A 16868-nucleotide genomic window follows, 5' to 3' on the forward strand; every position below is an offset into this window, starting at 1 on the left:
GGGAACTTTCTAAATACACGAATACTACTTTAAAAATAAATGAAGCATTTTCCTATATATAAAAATTTAATCAAAACAAACTTTTTCTACTCTCCTTATTATCGAACATACTAGATTTTAAAGACATAATATAAAAAAACTTACCTTAAATACTCGATTTTACTTATTAATAATTCCAAAGCATCGCAATATAAGATGGAAATCCAGTATTTTTTTAATATATCTCTTAAATAATATCTAATATATACGACATATTAATAAACTATGATTCTAAGATTTCCTTTCAAAAAAAATCCTTATATATAAAAAACTACCGTCTTTTTCAAAACTCTTATATAGAAAAATACCTCTAAAACCAAATATAAAGCAATGAGACTTTTTTTTCCTTTTTTTACCAACTCCATTGTTAAAAAAACACTATCCAATATGCCAAAAAAACACCTCGTAATTTACTATATACACCCGAATTATTCCAATTTGGAGATGGAGTTGATATTTTGTAAAGCATATACACATTTCCTTAAATTTAAGTGCTTTCTTTTGCCTCTGCAGTTATTTTTCCACTTGAAATTCTACAAGAATACACTTAAATCTTCACTAAAATCGAACAGTTTTCAGGCATTGAAATATTATTTGATTACCTACAAAACTGCACCCTGATATAGCAAAACTAAGTCACAAACATACTAAATATATAACTTTATGGACTAAAAAAAAACGAAAATATCTTCTAAGAAATCACATTTATCGATCAGAAAGTCCCAATAATAATTCTTCTTAAAAAAAAACTAAGAACTCCAACCTTTTCTTCCCTAAAGACTCCTTACAAATGTATGAATTATCTCGAAAAATATCAAAACTGGAACGAAACTAATTGCTCATATCTAAACGAAAACACCACTCATATAATATGTTCATGCTATTCCCTAGAAGGGCCTTTTATAGCCCTTTTAGATTTCCAAAAAGACTAAATTTAGGAAGATTTTAACACTTATATTTTCGCCTATAATTCATTCTAGAATGCCTATTTACAAAAAGAACACGAAAACGCACTAATAAACTTTGGAATATAAAAAAATAAAGAAAATACAAACAAAAAAGTATAAATAGACGAAAAATTAGACTAAAAATAATCCATAATATTAAATAATTTATACGGAATTATATTTTCGTTATTTTTTTTGGTTTTTTTTTGTCCTCTAATGTATAAAATTGCTTAAATAAAAAATCAATATGAAAGCTAAAATTATGATAATTAAAAATTGTAACCAATTCTTTTTTCTAAACATTTCTTATATTATTTTACACCAATATCTTTTCTATTAGGAAAAACTAATAATTTTATCACTAATTATAGTCGATGTACTATTATTATTACATGCCTTTCAACACACTTATGTTTATCAGCAGTTTTTTTCAAAGAGTTTATTGATTTTTAGGCTGTTTTTATATCATTTTTATCCTTTATTGGGTCTTTTTTTATTAAATATGTTTATTTCTCAGCACTAGGGATTAAATTTATGATTTAAGGAGATGAATTTAATTATAGTTGTATGATTTAAATAAGTTCTTTAATAATATTAATAAGTAAAAAAAAAATTAAATTAATATATAAATGTTTATTTATTAATTATTTTAGTTACTTAGTTTTTATTTATAATTGAAATCGGAAGAATTATTGATGTTGAGAAACTATATGATTGTGGTGTGTGTGTTTTTATGAGTCTTTTGTTTGATATAATATTTGATTTTATATTTGTTCTGATTTCATATATATATAAAAAAGACATTAATTTTTTTAAAAAATTACATTATTTAAGAGGTATATATTTCTTTCTACAAGATGATATTATTTAAAACTTAAATATGAAATTAGAATCTAAAAATTAATAAAGTAATTTCAAAAGTATAGATGAAGAAACTAATAATTTTATAATAAATTATAATAATTAAAAATCTAATTAATTAAAATAATTATAAACTTTAACAATGGAAAAAGAAATATAAAAAATTATTAATTTTATATAGAAATGATATAAAAAAAATTAATGTATAGATATATATATAAAAATATTTAGATATTTATTATTTATATTATAATAATAAATAAAAACATAATCAAAAATATATAAGCAATTTTTTATTTTTTTAAAATATTACTATAAAGAAATATAGATTATTATTAGATAAATAAAAAATATTATTTTTTAATATGTTTAATTTTATATAAAATTATTATAGTAGTTATTGAAAGAAACATTTACAAATTTTTAAAAATGATATTAATATAAAAAAAAAAAAGTAAAATTATAAATAAATAAAATAATTCTAATTTATTAAAAAATATTTTAAACTTATATAAATTTTAAATGGAAATAAATTAATATGAAAAAAAAAAATACTAATTAAAATAATATATTTTAAAATAAGATTATAAAAAAATAAAATTAAAAGAAAAAAAACTAAAAAAAATATAAATATAAATAAAAATATATATATATAAATATATATAAATATATATTATTTTATCTATTAATATATATATATATATATTTTTATTATATTTTTATTTATTTTTTCATTATTTTATTAAAATTTTAAACACATTTAAAAAAATATTTGGTTTTTATATAACATCTTTTTTTTATATTCTTTATATATAATTAAATATATTACAAAATAAATTTAAATATTAATTTAATTAATCAATATATATTTATAAATTTATAAATTAAAAATTATTTATTTTAATTTATGTATTTATATTTATATAAAAAATATTTTCGATATTTTAATCAATAATTATTGTTATTTCATTCATATATTTTTTTTTTTTATATATAAATATTTTTAATCATATATTTATTTTACATATATTGATTTTTATTAACATTCTATAATTATTTATATATATTTCTTAATAATATTTAAATAAAATAGAGAAAAATCCCTAAATATATTTATAACAAAAATAAAAATAAATTGTTATTTTATTTTTTTATATATATATTTATTTCTAATGCATTTTTCATTATTTTGATTTTTCAGTTTAAAGTCCTTTGTAAGTTTCGACTTCAAGGTGTTATACTAAAGTATAAAATTCTGATTTTGCTCCTTCTTCTTCATTTTTTTTTCTAGAAAGTCTTACTCTAACTCTTCTTGGGATATTTCTTATACCGTTGCTCCATACATATTTATTGAGTGCAGTATCAACTCTAACATCTTTTGTTCCCATAGTTTTGGTAGCAAAAGCAACGATTTCTTTAATTGCTCTAGGAGCTTTCTTTTTGAAAGAGATCTTGTGACATTTTTTGTGTAAATTAACAGTTGCGTCTACAGATTTTTCTTGAACTTGACCTTTTGCCATTTTTTTTTATTTTTATATTTAATATATTTTTATTTTTTTTAATTTAATTAATATTTTTTTATTATTTTTTTTATTTTATATTTTTTACTATTTTTTTTTATATCTTATTTTTTTTTTATTTATACTCTTTTTAAATTAATTTTATATTATATGTAATTTTTTTTTTTTTTAAATAAATTATACATATATATATATTTTAAAAATATTTTCTTTAAAATATTTAAATTATTTAGTTAAATGAATAAAATATTGAATATCTAATATTTAAATTACTTTTTTGTTTTTTTATAAATTATATAATTATTATTCTAATAATTTTAAATATAGTCTCTTAAAAAAAAAATCAATAGAAAAACATAAAATGTATATTTTATAAAAAAAACTAAAAAAAAAAATAAAAACATAAAAAATTTTATTTCATAAAAAACTAATATAAAATAAATATAAATTGACAAATTTTTTTATAAATAGTTTATTATATTATATTATATTATATTATATTATATATTTAACTCAATTAATAAAAAAATTAATATTATGTTAAATTTTTTGTAAAACAAATAATATTTTTTTAATTTTCAATTATTTGAGTTTTATTAATTTTTCAACTACAAAAAGTTTTAAAATTTAATTATATATTCTTATTTTTCTTCTTCACTATAATCATTTATTTAATAAATATAATTTTAAAACTATTCTTTATTTTCAAACAAAGAAAATAAATACTTATCATTTACTTCAACTAAAATTTAATATTATTAGAGATTATTATCATGATTTTATTCTTCTTCATCTTCTTCATCATACTCATATTCTTCTTCTTCATTATTTTATACTTCAACATCATTTTATTATTCTTCATTATTATTTATTTCTTATTATTCCTATTATTATTAATAATTCTAATCTAATACTGATTATTAAACTTATTAATTATTATTATCTTCAATATTATTAATTTATTCTTATTAATTATTTTCTTCCTATTAGTTGTCTGAAATTTCATCAAAATTATATCTACATAAAGGACATGTAGCATTAACTCTAAGCCATTAAGTTATACAATCTTTATGAAAATGATGCAAAGTATTACAAGGTAAAAATATTAAATTATCATCTATTACATAATCAATTCTACATATAGAGCATTCAGTATCTCCTTGAACTTATCCATGCTAATATTTAATAGATTTAAATTATTTCAAAAAGTTTTTTTTTTTTTTTTTTAATTTTAAAGCATTATAAAGAAAATATGGTAAATAAAATATGAGGACAATAGGAATAGCTTTAATAAAAATATATAAAATTATATTTAAATATAAATATAAATATTCGTATAAATATATAATTATATTAATTAATATTTATTTATATATATATATATATATAAAAATTATTTACCTATACATATAAAAATAAAAATATCACAAATATTTTTATTATAAAATAGAATAAAAGTAATAGAAATTAATACCCACCACAAAAATCCATATTCACAATTTATTCTATCGCTATTTAAAAAAATACTAAAATATTTATCTTTTATAAATAGACTTAATCCATAAATCGTATAACAAAGGGTTAAGACAGCAAAGAAATAAAAAATGATTTTTAAAAAACGATTTCTTTTATAATAATAGTTCATAAATTCTTTATTGAGTTAATTTTTTAAATCCATTTTTTCAAGTTCTGTAAAATAATACTAAAACTATTAATATTATTATTCATTTTCTTCCTCAGTTTTATATTCACCTAATTTTTCGCAAATATATTATTTTCTTATTTACGATATTAATTATAAAGAAATTAAAAAATTATATAAAAATCTACAAAAAAAGAAATAAGACCATTAAATATTCCAAAGTTATAATTAACTATCTTTACATCTATTAATATAAATAATTAAAGAAACAAAGGCAATAATTAAATCTATTATTGAATATAAATATATTTGATTTTTATTTTCCTTAAATATTTCTAAAAATAATTTAGACTATATTCTTTTTTGATTATTGTTTTCTTACGCTATTTAATTATCATCATTATCTATTTCTGCCTATTCATCAGCTATCAATGGTTATATTAAATTTTAAATTTATTATTCTTACATATTATTTTTTTATTATTATATATTTATTATTTTAGAAATAATATTATAAAAAAATATATATTAAAGATTGAAAATAACTTTTTTATTATTATTTATATTAATATATTAGATAAATTATTTATATAATATAGCATACAATTTAATTTAATTAGAACAATTCATAGATTTAATAACTATATATAAAAACATATTTTATTTTAAACTAAAAGTAAATATGAAATTACTTTGTTATTATACTAGTGCAAATAATAATACTATTTTATTCTAAATAAAATTGATTATTTTTTTAAATTAAACTTATTATTATACAAAAAAAAATATGATAAACTTTAAATATATGAAATTATTTTTAATTAAAAATTATACTAAAAAAAATATATCAATTTTTAAATAATTTTTTTTTTTTTTCAATAATTTTATTATTATAACCAACCATATTTTTATATTTTATTTTTAAAATTTATATGACTTTTATAAATTGTTTTAACTAATTTATTTATTGATTAATATCCATTATATTTTTAAAACCAAATATATATATATTTTTTTAAATTAAGAAAAAATAAATAAACATTGTCTATATTTAAATATAAAAAAACAATAATAATTCTTATCAATATTATAAAAATAATAATAAAAAATATATAAGATTAAACAATAATTATATTTGTATATATGCTTATTTATAAAAAGTTAAAGTAAATAATTACATAGTATTATTTTAATAATTAATTTTGATTATTGCAAAGTTTAAGATAATTAATATAATTTTTTTAGTCAAAATATAAATTTTTACTATATATATTTAATCGTATTTTTATATTTAATAAATAAAAATTAAAAAAAATTATAAATTTATTAAAATAAATGCCCATTTTATATAATAACTATAAATTATTTTTATTTTAAAAAAACCTTGAATTTAATTTTATTATTTATATTTTAAAAGAAATAATTAGGACAAATTCCATAATTAATTTTTAAATTTAATTATTAAATATTAAACATAGTTATATTTAATACGTAATAATTTTATTACATCACGTAAAAAATATAAAATAGGCTTGCGCGTAATATACAATTGCAGCAAATATATAAAACTAATATTTTCGTTTAATATTTAATTTTTAAATATAATTAAATAAAGTAATAAAAGATGAAAATATATAAAATCATTAATAAAAAAAATAAATTAATAAATTTATATAAAAAAAAGGAAAAAAAAAAAAAAATTAAAAAAAAAAATATAGAAATAAAAAAAAATAGAAATAAAAAAAAAACATTTTAAAATAAAAAAAAAAAATAATATAAAAATATAAAAATAAATGGTATAACCTTAATAAAAAAAATAATCTTCTATAATGAATACTCTTTAACCATTTTTAATTGGCGGTTTTTCAGGTATGTTTGCTACAACTATTATTCAACCAATTGATACCATAAAAGTTCGTATTTAAATTTTATCGGAAGAAAAGTCTGCAGGAAATTCAAAATTATCCACTAATCCTATTGCAATAGCCAAAAACGTGATAAAATCTGACGGTATTTCAGGTTTATATAAAGGGTAATATATAAAATTTAATAAATAATAAAAATTATATAAGCACAATAAATAAAATTAATAAAATAGAATTGATTCTGCTTTAATGAGATAAGTATTATACACAACAGTAAGATTAGGACTTTTTAAGACATTAACTGATAATATTAAAGCCAAAAAAGGCGGAAGTAAAGCAAACTATATAATATTATTTTTTGAAAAAAAAGTTAAAAAATATATATAAAAATAAATAAATATGCAAATAAAGAAAATTTAACTTTCGGAGAAAAAGTATACTGCTCTCTTACTGCAGGTTTTGTAGGTTCTTTATGTGGTAATCCCGCAGATTTAGCATTAGTGAGATTTTAAGGAGATACTTTATTACCTATTGACTAAAGAAGAAATTATAAAAATATTTTTGATGCATTAAGAAGAATAGTTTCTGAAGAAGGAGTATTGGCTTTATGGAAGGGATGTTCGCCTACTGTTGTTAGAGCAATGCTATTAAATTTAGGTATGCTTTCAACTTTTGATGAAGCAAAAGAAAGATTAAATGAATATACTAAAACAACTGATACTTTATAAACATAAGTTATGTAAGATTTTATATTAATTTCTAAATTTATTTATTTTATAAAAAATAAGTGCTTCTGCTCTTTCTGGTATTGTTGCTTCTGTAATGTCTTTACCTATTGATAATATCAAAACTAAATTATAAAGACAAAAACCTGATGCTTAAGGAAATGTTTTATATAAAGGCTTTACTGATTGCTTTACTATTGTAATTATATATATTAAAAATATGGCATTGAATATTTTTTTTTTTAATATAATAGAGTGTTAGAAGAGAAGGATTTTTAGGTTTGTGGGTTGGTTTACCAACTTTTATAACAAGAATTGCACCACATGTTGTTATTGTAAAAATTTATATAATAAAATTTGATGTTTTTTTTATAAATATATATTTTTATAATATTAAAAGACATTACTTGTTTAAGATTCGTTAACTAAATATTTTAATAAAAGAAAATAACTTTGAAATAATACAAAAAAATATATATCCAAAAAAAGTTTTCAGAAAATGTGCATGAATTTAACTCAATATTACATTCATTTTTCTTATTTTATATTTATTTAGTAAATATTAAATTAATAAGTTTTATTAAAATTATTATAATATTTGTTTTTTTTTAATATTTTTTAAAATAATAATGTAAATAATATATAAATAAAAATGATATTTATTTTAAGTTTATTATTTTAAATATAATTATATAATTAATATAAAAATAAAAGATTCATATTTTAAAAAAAATTAAAAAAAAATATTATGAAAAATAATAATTTGTATTATGAAAAAATTGATTAATTAAATAATTATAAATTATAATTAAAAAAATTTTAAATTATATATATTTAAATAAAATATTAATAATGAGATGAATATATATATTATTTATATATGATTAATATTATTAATTCTTTTTTTAACAATAAAACTAATTAAATACTATTATCGAATAATTCTTAAAATATATGTTTTTATCACTAAAATTTAATAAGTAAATTTATTTCTTGATTTATTATATTAAATATTATATATGTATATATATATATATATATATATATATTTCTTTTAATTGCTTAAAATGTATTTTTTAAAACATTATTTAGATATATATAAAAAAATCAAAAAAAAGTTAATAAATTTAACATAAAAAATTAATTTAATATTAAAAAATATAATATATAAATAATTATTTTATTATTTGAAAAAAATATATATATATATATATGATATGTTCATTTCGAATAATTTCAATTTTGGTAAAGTTAATAGAACTTTTATATTTCAATTTAAAAAAACTAAATATATTTTAAAATAAAAATTATAAAATAATATTCACATAATAAAATTAACATAATAAAAAATTAATTATAAAAATAAATAAAAAATATAAAATACATAAAATATAAAATAAATAAATAAATGATATTTTTAAAATAAGTATTTAATTATAATTAGTTTGAAAATGATAATTAAAAAATGTTTACAAATCAAATAGTTTATCCTAATGGTGATAAATATGTAGGTATATTTATTTTTTTTAATTATTAAAATAAAAAATAAACTTTATTTTTATTTTTTTTGTTAAAAATTTTACATAAATCATTTCAACAAAAGCAACAATAATTAATTTTTAAGAAAAATAAAAATATTTTTTAAAGGTTAATATAATTATCACAATAAAAAACATGGAAATGGAACAATGATTTATTCGAATGGAGACAGATATGAAGGAGAATGGAAAAATGATTTAAGACACGGAAAAGGAAAATAATATTTTAAAAATGGCGAATTATATCTTGGTAATTGGTAAAATGATAAATGTGAAGGAACAGGTTAATATTTTTACTCTAATAGTGAAAGATTTGTAGGTAATAATTAATTATATAATTTTAAATTATATTTATTTTTTATATAAAATTAATCTTTTACATATTTAATATTTTATAATTAAATTTAAAACTAACTGGAAAAACGGAATTAGAAATGGTGAAGGTATAATGTGGTTTAATAATTAAAGCAAATACAAAGGTGAAATAATGATTTTTTATTTATAATATATAAACATATTAAATATAAATTAATCATTTAATATATATTTATATATAATTATAAAATAATAGGTATCTTTTTGAATAACTTGAAACACGGAGAAGGATTATATACTGCTCCGAACGGAGAAGAAATAAAGGAATTATGGATTCATGGCTAGAAGGTAGAATTCAATAAATAATTATCAAAGGAAAAAAAATATTAGTTTGAGGAAGAAAGTCAAAGTTAAAATAAAAAAAATACATTTATTTATAAATAAAAAAAAATTTTAAAAAAAGAAAAGGAATAAAAAAAAGAAAATCATAGATAAAGTTTAACCCAATATAATAAAATTAGAAGAAGTTTTAGTCCAAATAAAAAATAAGATGTAATTAAAATTCGAAGTTTAAGTAATGCTTATAATTCTAATTGCTATAACGATAAACAAACTAATTAAATTAATGGGCTAAATGCCAGTAATAGTGGTAAAAGTGATGTAATACAAAATAAATATATATAATTATAACAAAAAAAGAAATTATGAAATAAAAAAGGGAATATAAAGTAATTAAGAAAGTATTTAAGGTCCGAATTAATCAAAATCAATAAATATATAAACAGAAGTATATGAAGGAAGCCAATCAATAGGATTTAATCCTTAAAACTTATTAATTAATTTAAATATGAATAATATGAGTATTAACTCAAACGACGATCTAAAATAATTAGATTACTCATTAATAGAATAAATGGAATTTCATACATTATTTGAATATTTTCCTAAAAACTGTATTTTTTTAAAAAAAAAGGATAAAAAAATAACTTATTAAAAAAAATAAAGTAAATGAATGGAATACTCATCATATTTGTTTATGGCTTGAAAAAATAGGTTTAGGAGAATTTAAAGGGGAATTTTTTAAAAATTAGATTTGCGGAAAAAGCATATTCTTACTAACTGATTAAGATTTAAAAACTTAATTTTAAATGGAAGCTTTAGGAAAAAGGAAGATTTTTTAAAAATAAATCAGTATTCTGAAAAAATATAAAGAAAATAAAATGCTTAAAGATCCTAAATTTATGCAAATAGTTAAATAATTCCAAAAAACAATTTCAAACAAAAGCTTATAAAATTCCACAATGAAATTTTCAAGTAATTACAAAAGTATAATAGAAGAAGAAAACGAGCAAATTTAACAAGATGATTCGCCTCCAAAATATAATAATTACAATAATTTAAAAGCAGATTTATTAATTAATAAATTTAATTTTAAGAATACTATCGAAATGCTTAAAAGTTCTAAAATTTAGCGGTCGGGAATCTAAGAAGCTGAATAGCTAAAAATATAAAGTTAAAATAATAATTAAATTAGGAAAGTTTTGGAAAGTACAGAAAATATCGTTGCAGATGATGAAGGAGAAGATATTAATAATTAAAAAAAAGACAAAAAAATGCAATGTAATACCAGCTTTTCATCACCATCTACTTCCTAAATAAACATTACTAATAATATTATATCTGAAAAATAAACTATAGATAAATAAGAAGGATAGGCTAATAGTTAAATTTCTGGTAAAATAAAAAATAATAATGCGGTATTGATTGTTAATAATTAGTAATAAAAAAATATTTAAACTGAAATTAATTAATAATAATTTTCTAATTAAGATAAATAATAAAAATTTAGTCTAGAAATAAATTCAAATAAAGGATTAGTTCATATTGATTTTAAAGAAAAAAACCATTTTAAAAAAACATAAACATAAAATATTTAATAATTATAAAAAAAGAAATATCTTGAATAAAATAAAAATTATAATGATAACCCTTAAAATAACAATAATATCCAAATTGCAAGCCAATTTTAATATTCTACAAGTTCATCAGATGAATCAAGCGAAAATGAAATAAAAAAATAGCCAAATCAAAAATCAATTATGATAAATAAAAATTAACAAAATGTTAGTTCTGATTCAAGCGATTCTTCCTCTGTTCGACCAGAAATTAAGAAAAGGAATAGCAAAAAAATCAAAGATCACAAATTTAAAAAATAAAATGAATAAATTAAAAACACACCGGAACAAAATTAATAAAATAAAAGAAAATTTTACAAACAATAAGATTTTGGTATAACATAATTTTTTTTTTTTTAAAAAAAAAAAAAAAAAAAAAAAAACATAGATAGAGTTATAATAGAAATGCTCTAATAAAGTGGAATAAATAAAAATTTCATCATATCATTTAAAGAATTAGAATTCGGTAAAAAAATAGGAGAAGGAAGTTACGGTGAAGTTTATTAAGGAAATTGGTTAGGACAAGATGTTGCAATAAAAGTAAAAATAAAAAAAACTAACATAAAAAATAATAAAACAGTAATTTGGTAAAAAAAACAGTAGAATTCACTTTAGAAAAATACAAGACTTTATCTCAGAAGTAAGAGTTATAAATAATTTAAGACATCCAAACATAGTATTATATATGGGAATATGTATATCAAATTCATAATACTATATGATAACAGAGTATTTAAGTGGTGGCTCATTATTTGATCATTTACATAAATTAAAAACTGAATTTTCTTAACAATAGATAATAAATATAATAGAAGATATAGCCTTAGGAATGAGATATTTACACGGAATAAAAGTATTACATTGTGATTTGAAAAGCTCTAATGTACTAATAGATGAAAATCGGAATGTGAAATTATGTGATTTTGGGCTTTCAAGAATAAAATCAAAATTGAATTAAAAAAAAAATAAAATTTAAGAAGCTGGACTTATTGGAACTCCATAATGGATGGCTCCTGAAGTTATGAGAAGGGAGTAATATTAAGAACATTCTGATGTGTATTCTTTTGGAATGATACTTTGGGAAATGCTTACAAGAAATATACCTTATAAAGGTATGTCTCATTAATAAATTTATGGTACAGTTGGATATGATGAACTTTATGAAGTACCTATACCGAAAATAGGAATTCCAAGATATCTGAAGTTGATGAAAAAATGCCTAAATAGGTTACCTGAAAGTAGACCATCTTTTAAAGATATAGTAGAAGAAATATAAGAAACTAAGTAATAAGAATTCAAAGATAGTGATAAAAGTAATTTTAAATTTTTAAAAAAATAATAATAATTATATTTTAAAATAATAGAGCTTGTAGTTAAGGAGCTTATAAGATTTTTTTATTGACTTTAATAGTATAAAATTATGTTAATAGCTTAAAATATATAATCTTTTTGAATTTTAATGATTTTTAAAATTAAAATAAATGAGTTTTTATAAAAATATATATATTTATATATATAAAAATATAAATATATATATATATATATATATATATTAAAATCATACTAATTTATATAATTTATATTTCATTATAATAATTTTTTAAATATTTAGAATTAATATTTATATAATAAAAATAATATCATTTAAATAATCTATTTTTTTTTTTTTTTACTTAAATCTATATATGAATTATATATATATTTTATTTTTATAAAATAAATTGAAAATATATTAATTAATTTGAATTATTTAAATTTATTTATATATTTTAATATTTTTATTGTATTAAAAAAAATATATATTTTGATATATTTCTTTAAAAACTATAATGGGAAATTGTAATTGTGGTATAGAATCTAATAAAGAAAATGAAGAACTATAACATACATCAATAGCATTAAATTAATCTGACAAATTAAATAAATAAAAGAACGATGAATTAAATTAATAACTTTAAAACGCTAATACTGTTTAAAATGCATAAGATACATACAAACATAAAAATTAATATGAATCATCTTCTTAAAATAATGGAAAAAGTAAAAAAATAAAATATTTATATTTACAAAGTTAAATTATGTAAAATTTTTCAATTAAAAAAAAATAAGTAACTTTAAGTTAAATACGAAAAAATACTAACCACGAGGATAATTAGCCATTACAAAAATATTCAGAAATAATTGCTTCAACATTTAACTAGCTTCATCCAATAAAACTAGAATAAATAGAAATGAAAAATGAAGGTAAATACATTGGTGAATGGAAAGAAGGGGTCCGAGAAGGATAAGGAAAGCATATATGGCCAGATGGTAGTTATTATGAAGGTTCTTGGGTATTAGACAAAGCAGATGGCTTTGGTAAATTAGTTCATATAGACGGAGATATATACGAAGGCGAATGGAAAAATGATATGGCAAACGGAAAAGGTGTTTATATTCATAGTGGAGGCGCTAAATACGACGGAGAATGGAAAGATGATTTATAAAATGGGTATGGAGTTGAAGTTTGGCCAGATAATGCAAAATATGAAGGGAATTATTTAAACGGAAAGAAAAATGGGCAAGGGACTTTATATTTTTCAGATAAAAGTAAATATGTAGGAGAGTTTCTTGATAATGAAATATCGGGATATGGAGAATATTATTGGAATGACGGAAAAATATACAAAGGTTAATGGAAAAATAATAAAATGAATGGAAAGTAATAATATATATATATTTTTTTTTTTTAAGAATAATAAACCAAAGAGGAGAAACAACTTGGCCAGATAAAAAAAAATATACAGGAGAATATTTAGATGATAGAAAACATGGTTACGGAGTTTTTGATTGGGGAAATTGCAAAAAATATGAAGGATATTGGCATAATGGAAAATAAGATGGGAATGGTAAATTTTAATATTATATATATTTGCAATTTTTTGTGTTTTTTAAGAATAAATTATTAAGGATTTCTTATACTTCCAAACGGAGAAAAGAAAGAGGGTATATGGGAAAACGGAAAAAGAATAAAATGGGTTTAGGATGTTTGATAATTTTAATTTTAATGTAAATGAAAGTTAAAAATTTATTTATATATAATTTTTCATTATAAATAAATATAATTTTTTCATAATAAAAATTTATATATATAATTAATAAGTTAGTTAATAATTTTAATTGTTTTAATTTTTTATTTAATAAATATTATCTTTTTTTTTATAAACTTTGTAATTATAATTTTTTTTTATAAAAATTATATCTATAAAAATTTTAAAGACTTTTTTTTTTTATAAAATAATAATTTGTTAAAATTAAAATAATACAATAAAATATATTCTTTGATATATATTTTTATAACAAAATAAAAAATAAAAAAATATATTCATAAATTTATTTTTTAATTCTATTTAATTCAAAATCACATTTCTTATTTTTTTAAAAAAAATTAAGCAAAAAAAAAACGAAAACAAAAGAAAACAAAACAAAACAGATTTAATAAAATAACAGAAAAAAAAAAAAAAGTGAATTATATTTAGTTTTAATAATATATTATAATATTTTATATTTTTTAATAGAAAAAAAAAAAAATTTAAAAAAAAGAAATAAAAAATATATAATAATAAAAAAAATTTCAAAGAAATATATATAAAATGCATAATCAAGATGTCGATTTAGATGAAATTGCTGATAAAAAAATAAATTTAGAAAAATGGTAAAATGATTTAAAAAATATTAAAATATCAAAATATGATATGAATAAATTAGTAATGAATTTTTTTTTAATTGAAGGTAAAATATTTATTAAATAAATAAAATATAAAAAATAAAATTAATAATTTTATTATTTCTGAAAAATAATATGAAGGATATAAAGAAGCAGCTTAAAGATTTTAAGAAGAAACCTAAACAGAAAGTATATATATATATTTTTAAAAAATAAACTTTTATTTAAAAATAATTTATTGAACAAATAAAATAGTTAGTAATTTTGATTTAAATTCAATATAGCCAAGAATAAATATAAGATAATTAATATTAAATGGTCAAATAGATGAAGCAATAAATGAACTAAATAATTTTAATTAAAAAGTATATAAAATATAAATATAATTTATATTTTAAATCGAAAATTATAATAAAAAAAAGATTTTATTAGAAAATAAAGACATAAATTTTAGCATAAAATTATAAAAATGTATTGAATTAATTAAAAAAAATGAAATAGATTCTGCAATTAATTACGCATAATAGGAATTATTAACATTAGTTGAAGAAAGTGTATTTTTATATAAAAAAAGTTATAATTTTTTGTTTAAAAAAATAAAAAAAACATAGGAAGAAAAAAAAACTATTATATGGATAATATGGAAAAAGTAATGAGTTTATTAGCTTTTGAAAACATAGAAGAAAGTCCGTATAAAGATCTTGTAAATAATTGCTAAAGAATAAAAATATCAAGTGAAATAAATTATGAAATGCTAAAAAAAAATTCCGAGGAAAGAGGTAATATAATATTAATTTTATAAAAAATTTAATTTTTTTTTAAAAATAAAATAAAAAAAGACAATAAACTATTAACATTAATAAAATTACTTTTATGGAGTTAATAAAAGCTTAATGAAAAATACGAATTTCCGAAAATAGTAAATATTTCTAATGGGAAATTTGACTAAAATAATAATGATGGTAATAATAATAAGTTAGAAAAAATGGAAGATGAATAAAATTGAAAAATCAAGAAGATGAATAAAGTTAAAAAATCAATTAAATATTTAAAATTTTAATTTTTCTTTAAATTTAATAATTATCGTATATTTTTATATAAAAAATTATTTAATATATACAATTATAGTATTTTTTGAATAATTCTTAGAATATTTATATTATTATTACTTATTTCATAATTATTATTTTAATGTATAAGTTTAATAAAAATTAGATTTCACTTTATATACATTATTCTATAATTTATTCGTTTATTTTTATTATTATTTAATAATAAAAAAAAAAAAATTATAAAAAAACAATTAATAAATATATACAGATATATAAAAAATATTAAAATTAAATGAAATATACCGACAGAATATTTTTAATTTCTAATACATGCGTATTATGCCATGGTGAATAAAATTATAAAAAAACCCAATAACTAAATTAACAAAAAATTTATATTAAAAAAAAGAAACTACTAATAAAAAAGATATACGTCCATTATGGAGATTAAAAAAAATAGTAATAACTTCAACTTAAATTTTATTATATAATCATTTTGATGAACGTTTTTTATAAGAAAACAATATATCTGAATTTCAATTTGACTAACAATCAATATTATCACCAGAAATATGTATTAATAAAAAATAATATAAATAGATTAAAAAAAAAAAAAAAAGATTCACTTCCCACAAAAGCAAAAAAAATCATATTATTAAAATATTTAACTTTAAAGTAACTATTAGAAACTCATTAAATTAAA

The 16868-nt window shown here is 16.7% G+C and overlaps 7 protein-coding genes across 7 annotated transcripts, besides 33 other annotated features; 6 read left to right on the forward strand and 1 right to left on the reverse strand. All coding sequences in view use genetic code 6, as the record gives it.

The window, feature by feature from the left end:
- The first annotated feature begins 2422 nt into the window (after nt 1–2422).
- Nucleotides 2423–2492: a microsatellite.
- Nucleotides 2466–2506: a microsatellite.
- Nucleotides 2468–2518: a microsatellite.
- Nucleotides 2472–2553: a microsatellite.
- Nucleotides 2490–2553: a microsatellite.
- Nucleotides 2549–2578: a microsatellite.
- A 450-nt stretch (nt 2579–3028) lies between these two features.
- On the reverse strand, nt 3029–3367 carry IMG5_091110 (hypothetical protein; the record flags this gene model as incomplete). The annotated part of the gene is made up of 1 exon (XM_004035700.1): nt 3029–3367. One exon carries the CDS (start codon nt 3365–3367, stop codon nt 3029–3031), a length of 339 nt encoding a protein of 112 aa, XP_004035748.1.
- Nucleotides 3366–3436: a microsatellite.
- Nucleotides 3366–3488: a microsatellite.
- Nucleotides 3367–3488: a microsatellite.
- Nucleotides 3368–3450: a microsatellite.
- Nucleotides 3368–3487: a microsatellite.
- Nucleotides 3426–3496: a microsatellite.
- A 344-nt stretch (nt 3497–3840) lies between these two features.
- Nucleotides 3841–3873: a microsatellite.
- A 941-nt stretch (nt 3874–4814) lies between these two features.
- On the forward strand, nt 4815–5361 carry IMG5_091120 (hypothetical protein; the record flags this gene model as incomplete). Its single annotated transcript, XM_004035701.1, has 1 exon — nt 4815–5361. A coding segment is annotated over one exon (507 nt), but the record flags the coding sequence as incomplete, so codon positions are not given.
- A 104-nt stretch (nt 5362–5465) lies between these two features.
- Nucleotides 5466–5511: a microsatellite.
- Nucleotides 5512–6684: 1173 nt separating this feature from the next.
- Nucleotides 6685–6757: a microsatellite.
- Nucleotides 6695–6801: a microsatellite.
- Nucleotides 6695–6802: a microsatellite.
- Nucleotides 6695–6804: a microsatellite.
- Nucleotides 6700–6757: a microsatellite.
- Nucleotides 6805–6838: 34 nt separating the features above from the next.
- IMG5_091130 (mitochondrial carrier protein, putative) lies at nt 6839–8181 on the forward strand (the record flags this gene model as incomplete). The annotated part of the gene is made up of 6 exons (XM_004035702.1): nt 6839–7041; nt 7108–7205; nt 7286–7613; nt 7663–7798; nt 7854–7934; nt 8000–8181. The coding sequence occupies 6 exons, from the start codon at nt 6839–6841 to the stop codon at nt 8054–8056; spliced, it is 903 nt and encodes a 300-aa protein (XP_004035750.1). The 3' UTR covers nt 8057–8181.
- A 202-nt stretch (nt 8182–8383) lies between these two features.
- Nucleotides 8384–8428: a microsatellite.
- Nucleotides 8429–8609: 181 nt separating this feature from the next.
- Nucleotides 8610–8648: a microsatellite.
- Nucleotides 8649–8719: 71 nt separating this feature from the next.
- Nucleotides 8720–8764: a microsatellite.
- Nucleotides 8732–8808: a microsatellite.
- A 104-nt stretch (nt 8809–8912) lies between these two features.
- Nucleotides 8913–8947: a microsatellite.
- Nucleotides 8948–8958: 11 nt separating this feature from the next.
- Nucleotides 8959–9004: a microsatellite.
- Nucleotides 8959–9009: a microsatellite.
- A 60-nt stretch (nt 9010–9069) lies between these two features.
- On the forward strand, nt 9070–11310 carry IMG5_091140 (kinase domain protein). The gene is made up of 4 exons (XM_004035703.1): nt 9070–9110; nt 9247–9456; nt 9709–9800; nt 10987–11310. Exons 2-4 carry the CDS (start codon nt 9288–9290, stop codon nt 11023–11025), a joined length of 300 nt encoding a protein of 99 aa, XP_004035751.1. The 5' UTR covers nt 9070–9110; nt 9247–9287; the 3' UTR covers nt 11026–11310.
- Nucleotides 11311–11765: 455 nt separating this feature from the next.
- Nucleotides 11766–11790: a microsatellite.
- Nucleotides 11791–11812: 22 nt separating this feature from the next.
- IMG5_091150 (protein kinase family protein, putative) lies at nt 11813–12809 on the forward strand (the record flags this gene model as incomplete). Its single annotated transcript, XM_004035704.1, has 3 exons — nt 11813–11947; nt 12204–12720; nt 12772–12809. 3 exons carry the CDS (start codon nt 11813–11815, stop codon nt 12807–12809), a joined length of 690 nt encoding a protein of 229 aa, XP_004035752.1.
- A 95-nt stretch (nt 12810–12904) lies between these two features.
- Nucleotides 12905–12960: a microsatellite.
- Nucleotides 12961–13359: 399 nt separating this feature from the next.
- Nucleotides 13360–14439, forward strand: IMG5_091160 (hypothetical protein; the record flags this gene model as incomplete). The annotated part of the gene is made up of 4 exons (XM_004035705.1): nt 13360–13447; nt 13517–14108; nt 14156–14295; nt 14357–14439. The coding sequence occupies exons 2-4, from the start codon at nt 13639–13641 to the stop codon at nt 14437–14439; spliced, it is 693 nt and encodes a 230-aa protein (XP_004035753.1). The 5' UTR covers nt 13360–13447; nt 13517–13638.
- A 402-nt stretch (nt 14440–14841) lies between these two features.
- Nucleotides 14842–14876: a microsatellite.
- Nucleotides 14842–14878: a microsatellite.
- A 161-nt stretch (nt 14879–15039) lies between these two features.
- IMG5_091170 (hypothetical protein) lies at nt 15040–15655 on the forward strand (the record flags this gene model as incomplete). Its single annotated transcript, XM_004035706.1, has 4 exons — nt 15040–15178; nt 15255–15302; nt 15369–15478; nt 15536–15655. Coding segments are annotated over 4 exons (417 nt in total), but the record flags the coding sequence as incomplete, so codon positions are not given.
- Nucleotides 15089–15128: a microsatellite.
- Nucleotides 15656–16092: 437 nt separating the features above from the next.
- Nucleotides 16093–16150: a microsatellite.
- Nucleotides 16102–16153: a microsatellite.
- The last annotated feature ends 715 nt before the right edge of the window (nt 16154–16868 follow it).

Source organism: Ichthyophthirius multifiliis (assembly GCF_000220395.1).
Source record: "Ichthyophthirius multifiliis unplaced genomic scaffold scaff_1120509250716, whole genome shotgun sequence".
NCBI lineage: Eukaryota > Ciliophora > Oligohymenophorea > Hymenostomatida > Ichthyophthirius > Ichthyophthirius multifiliis.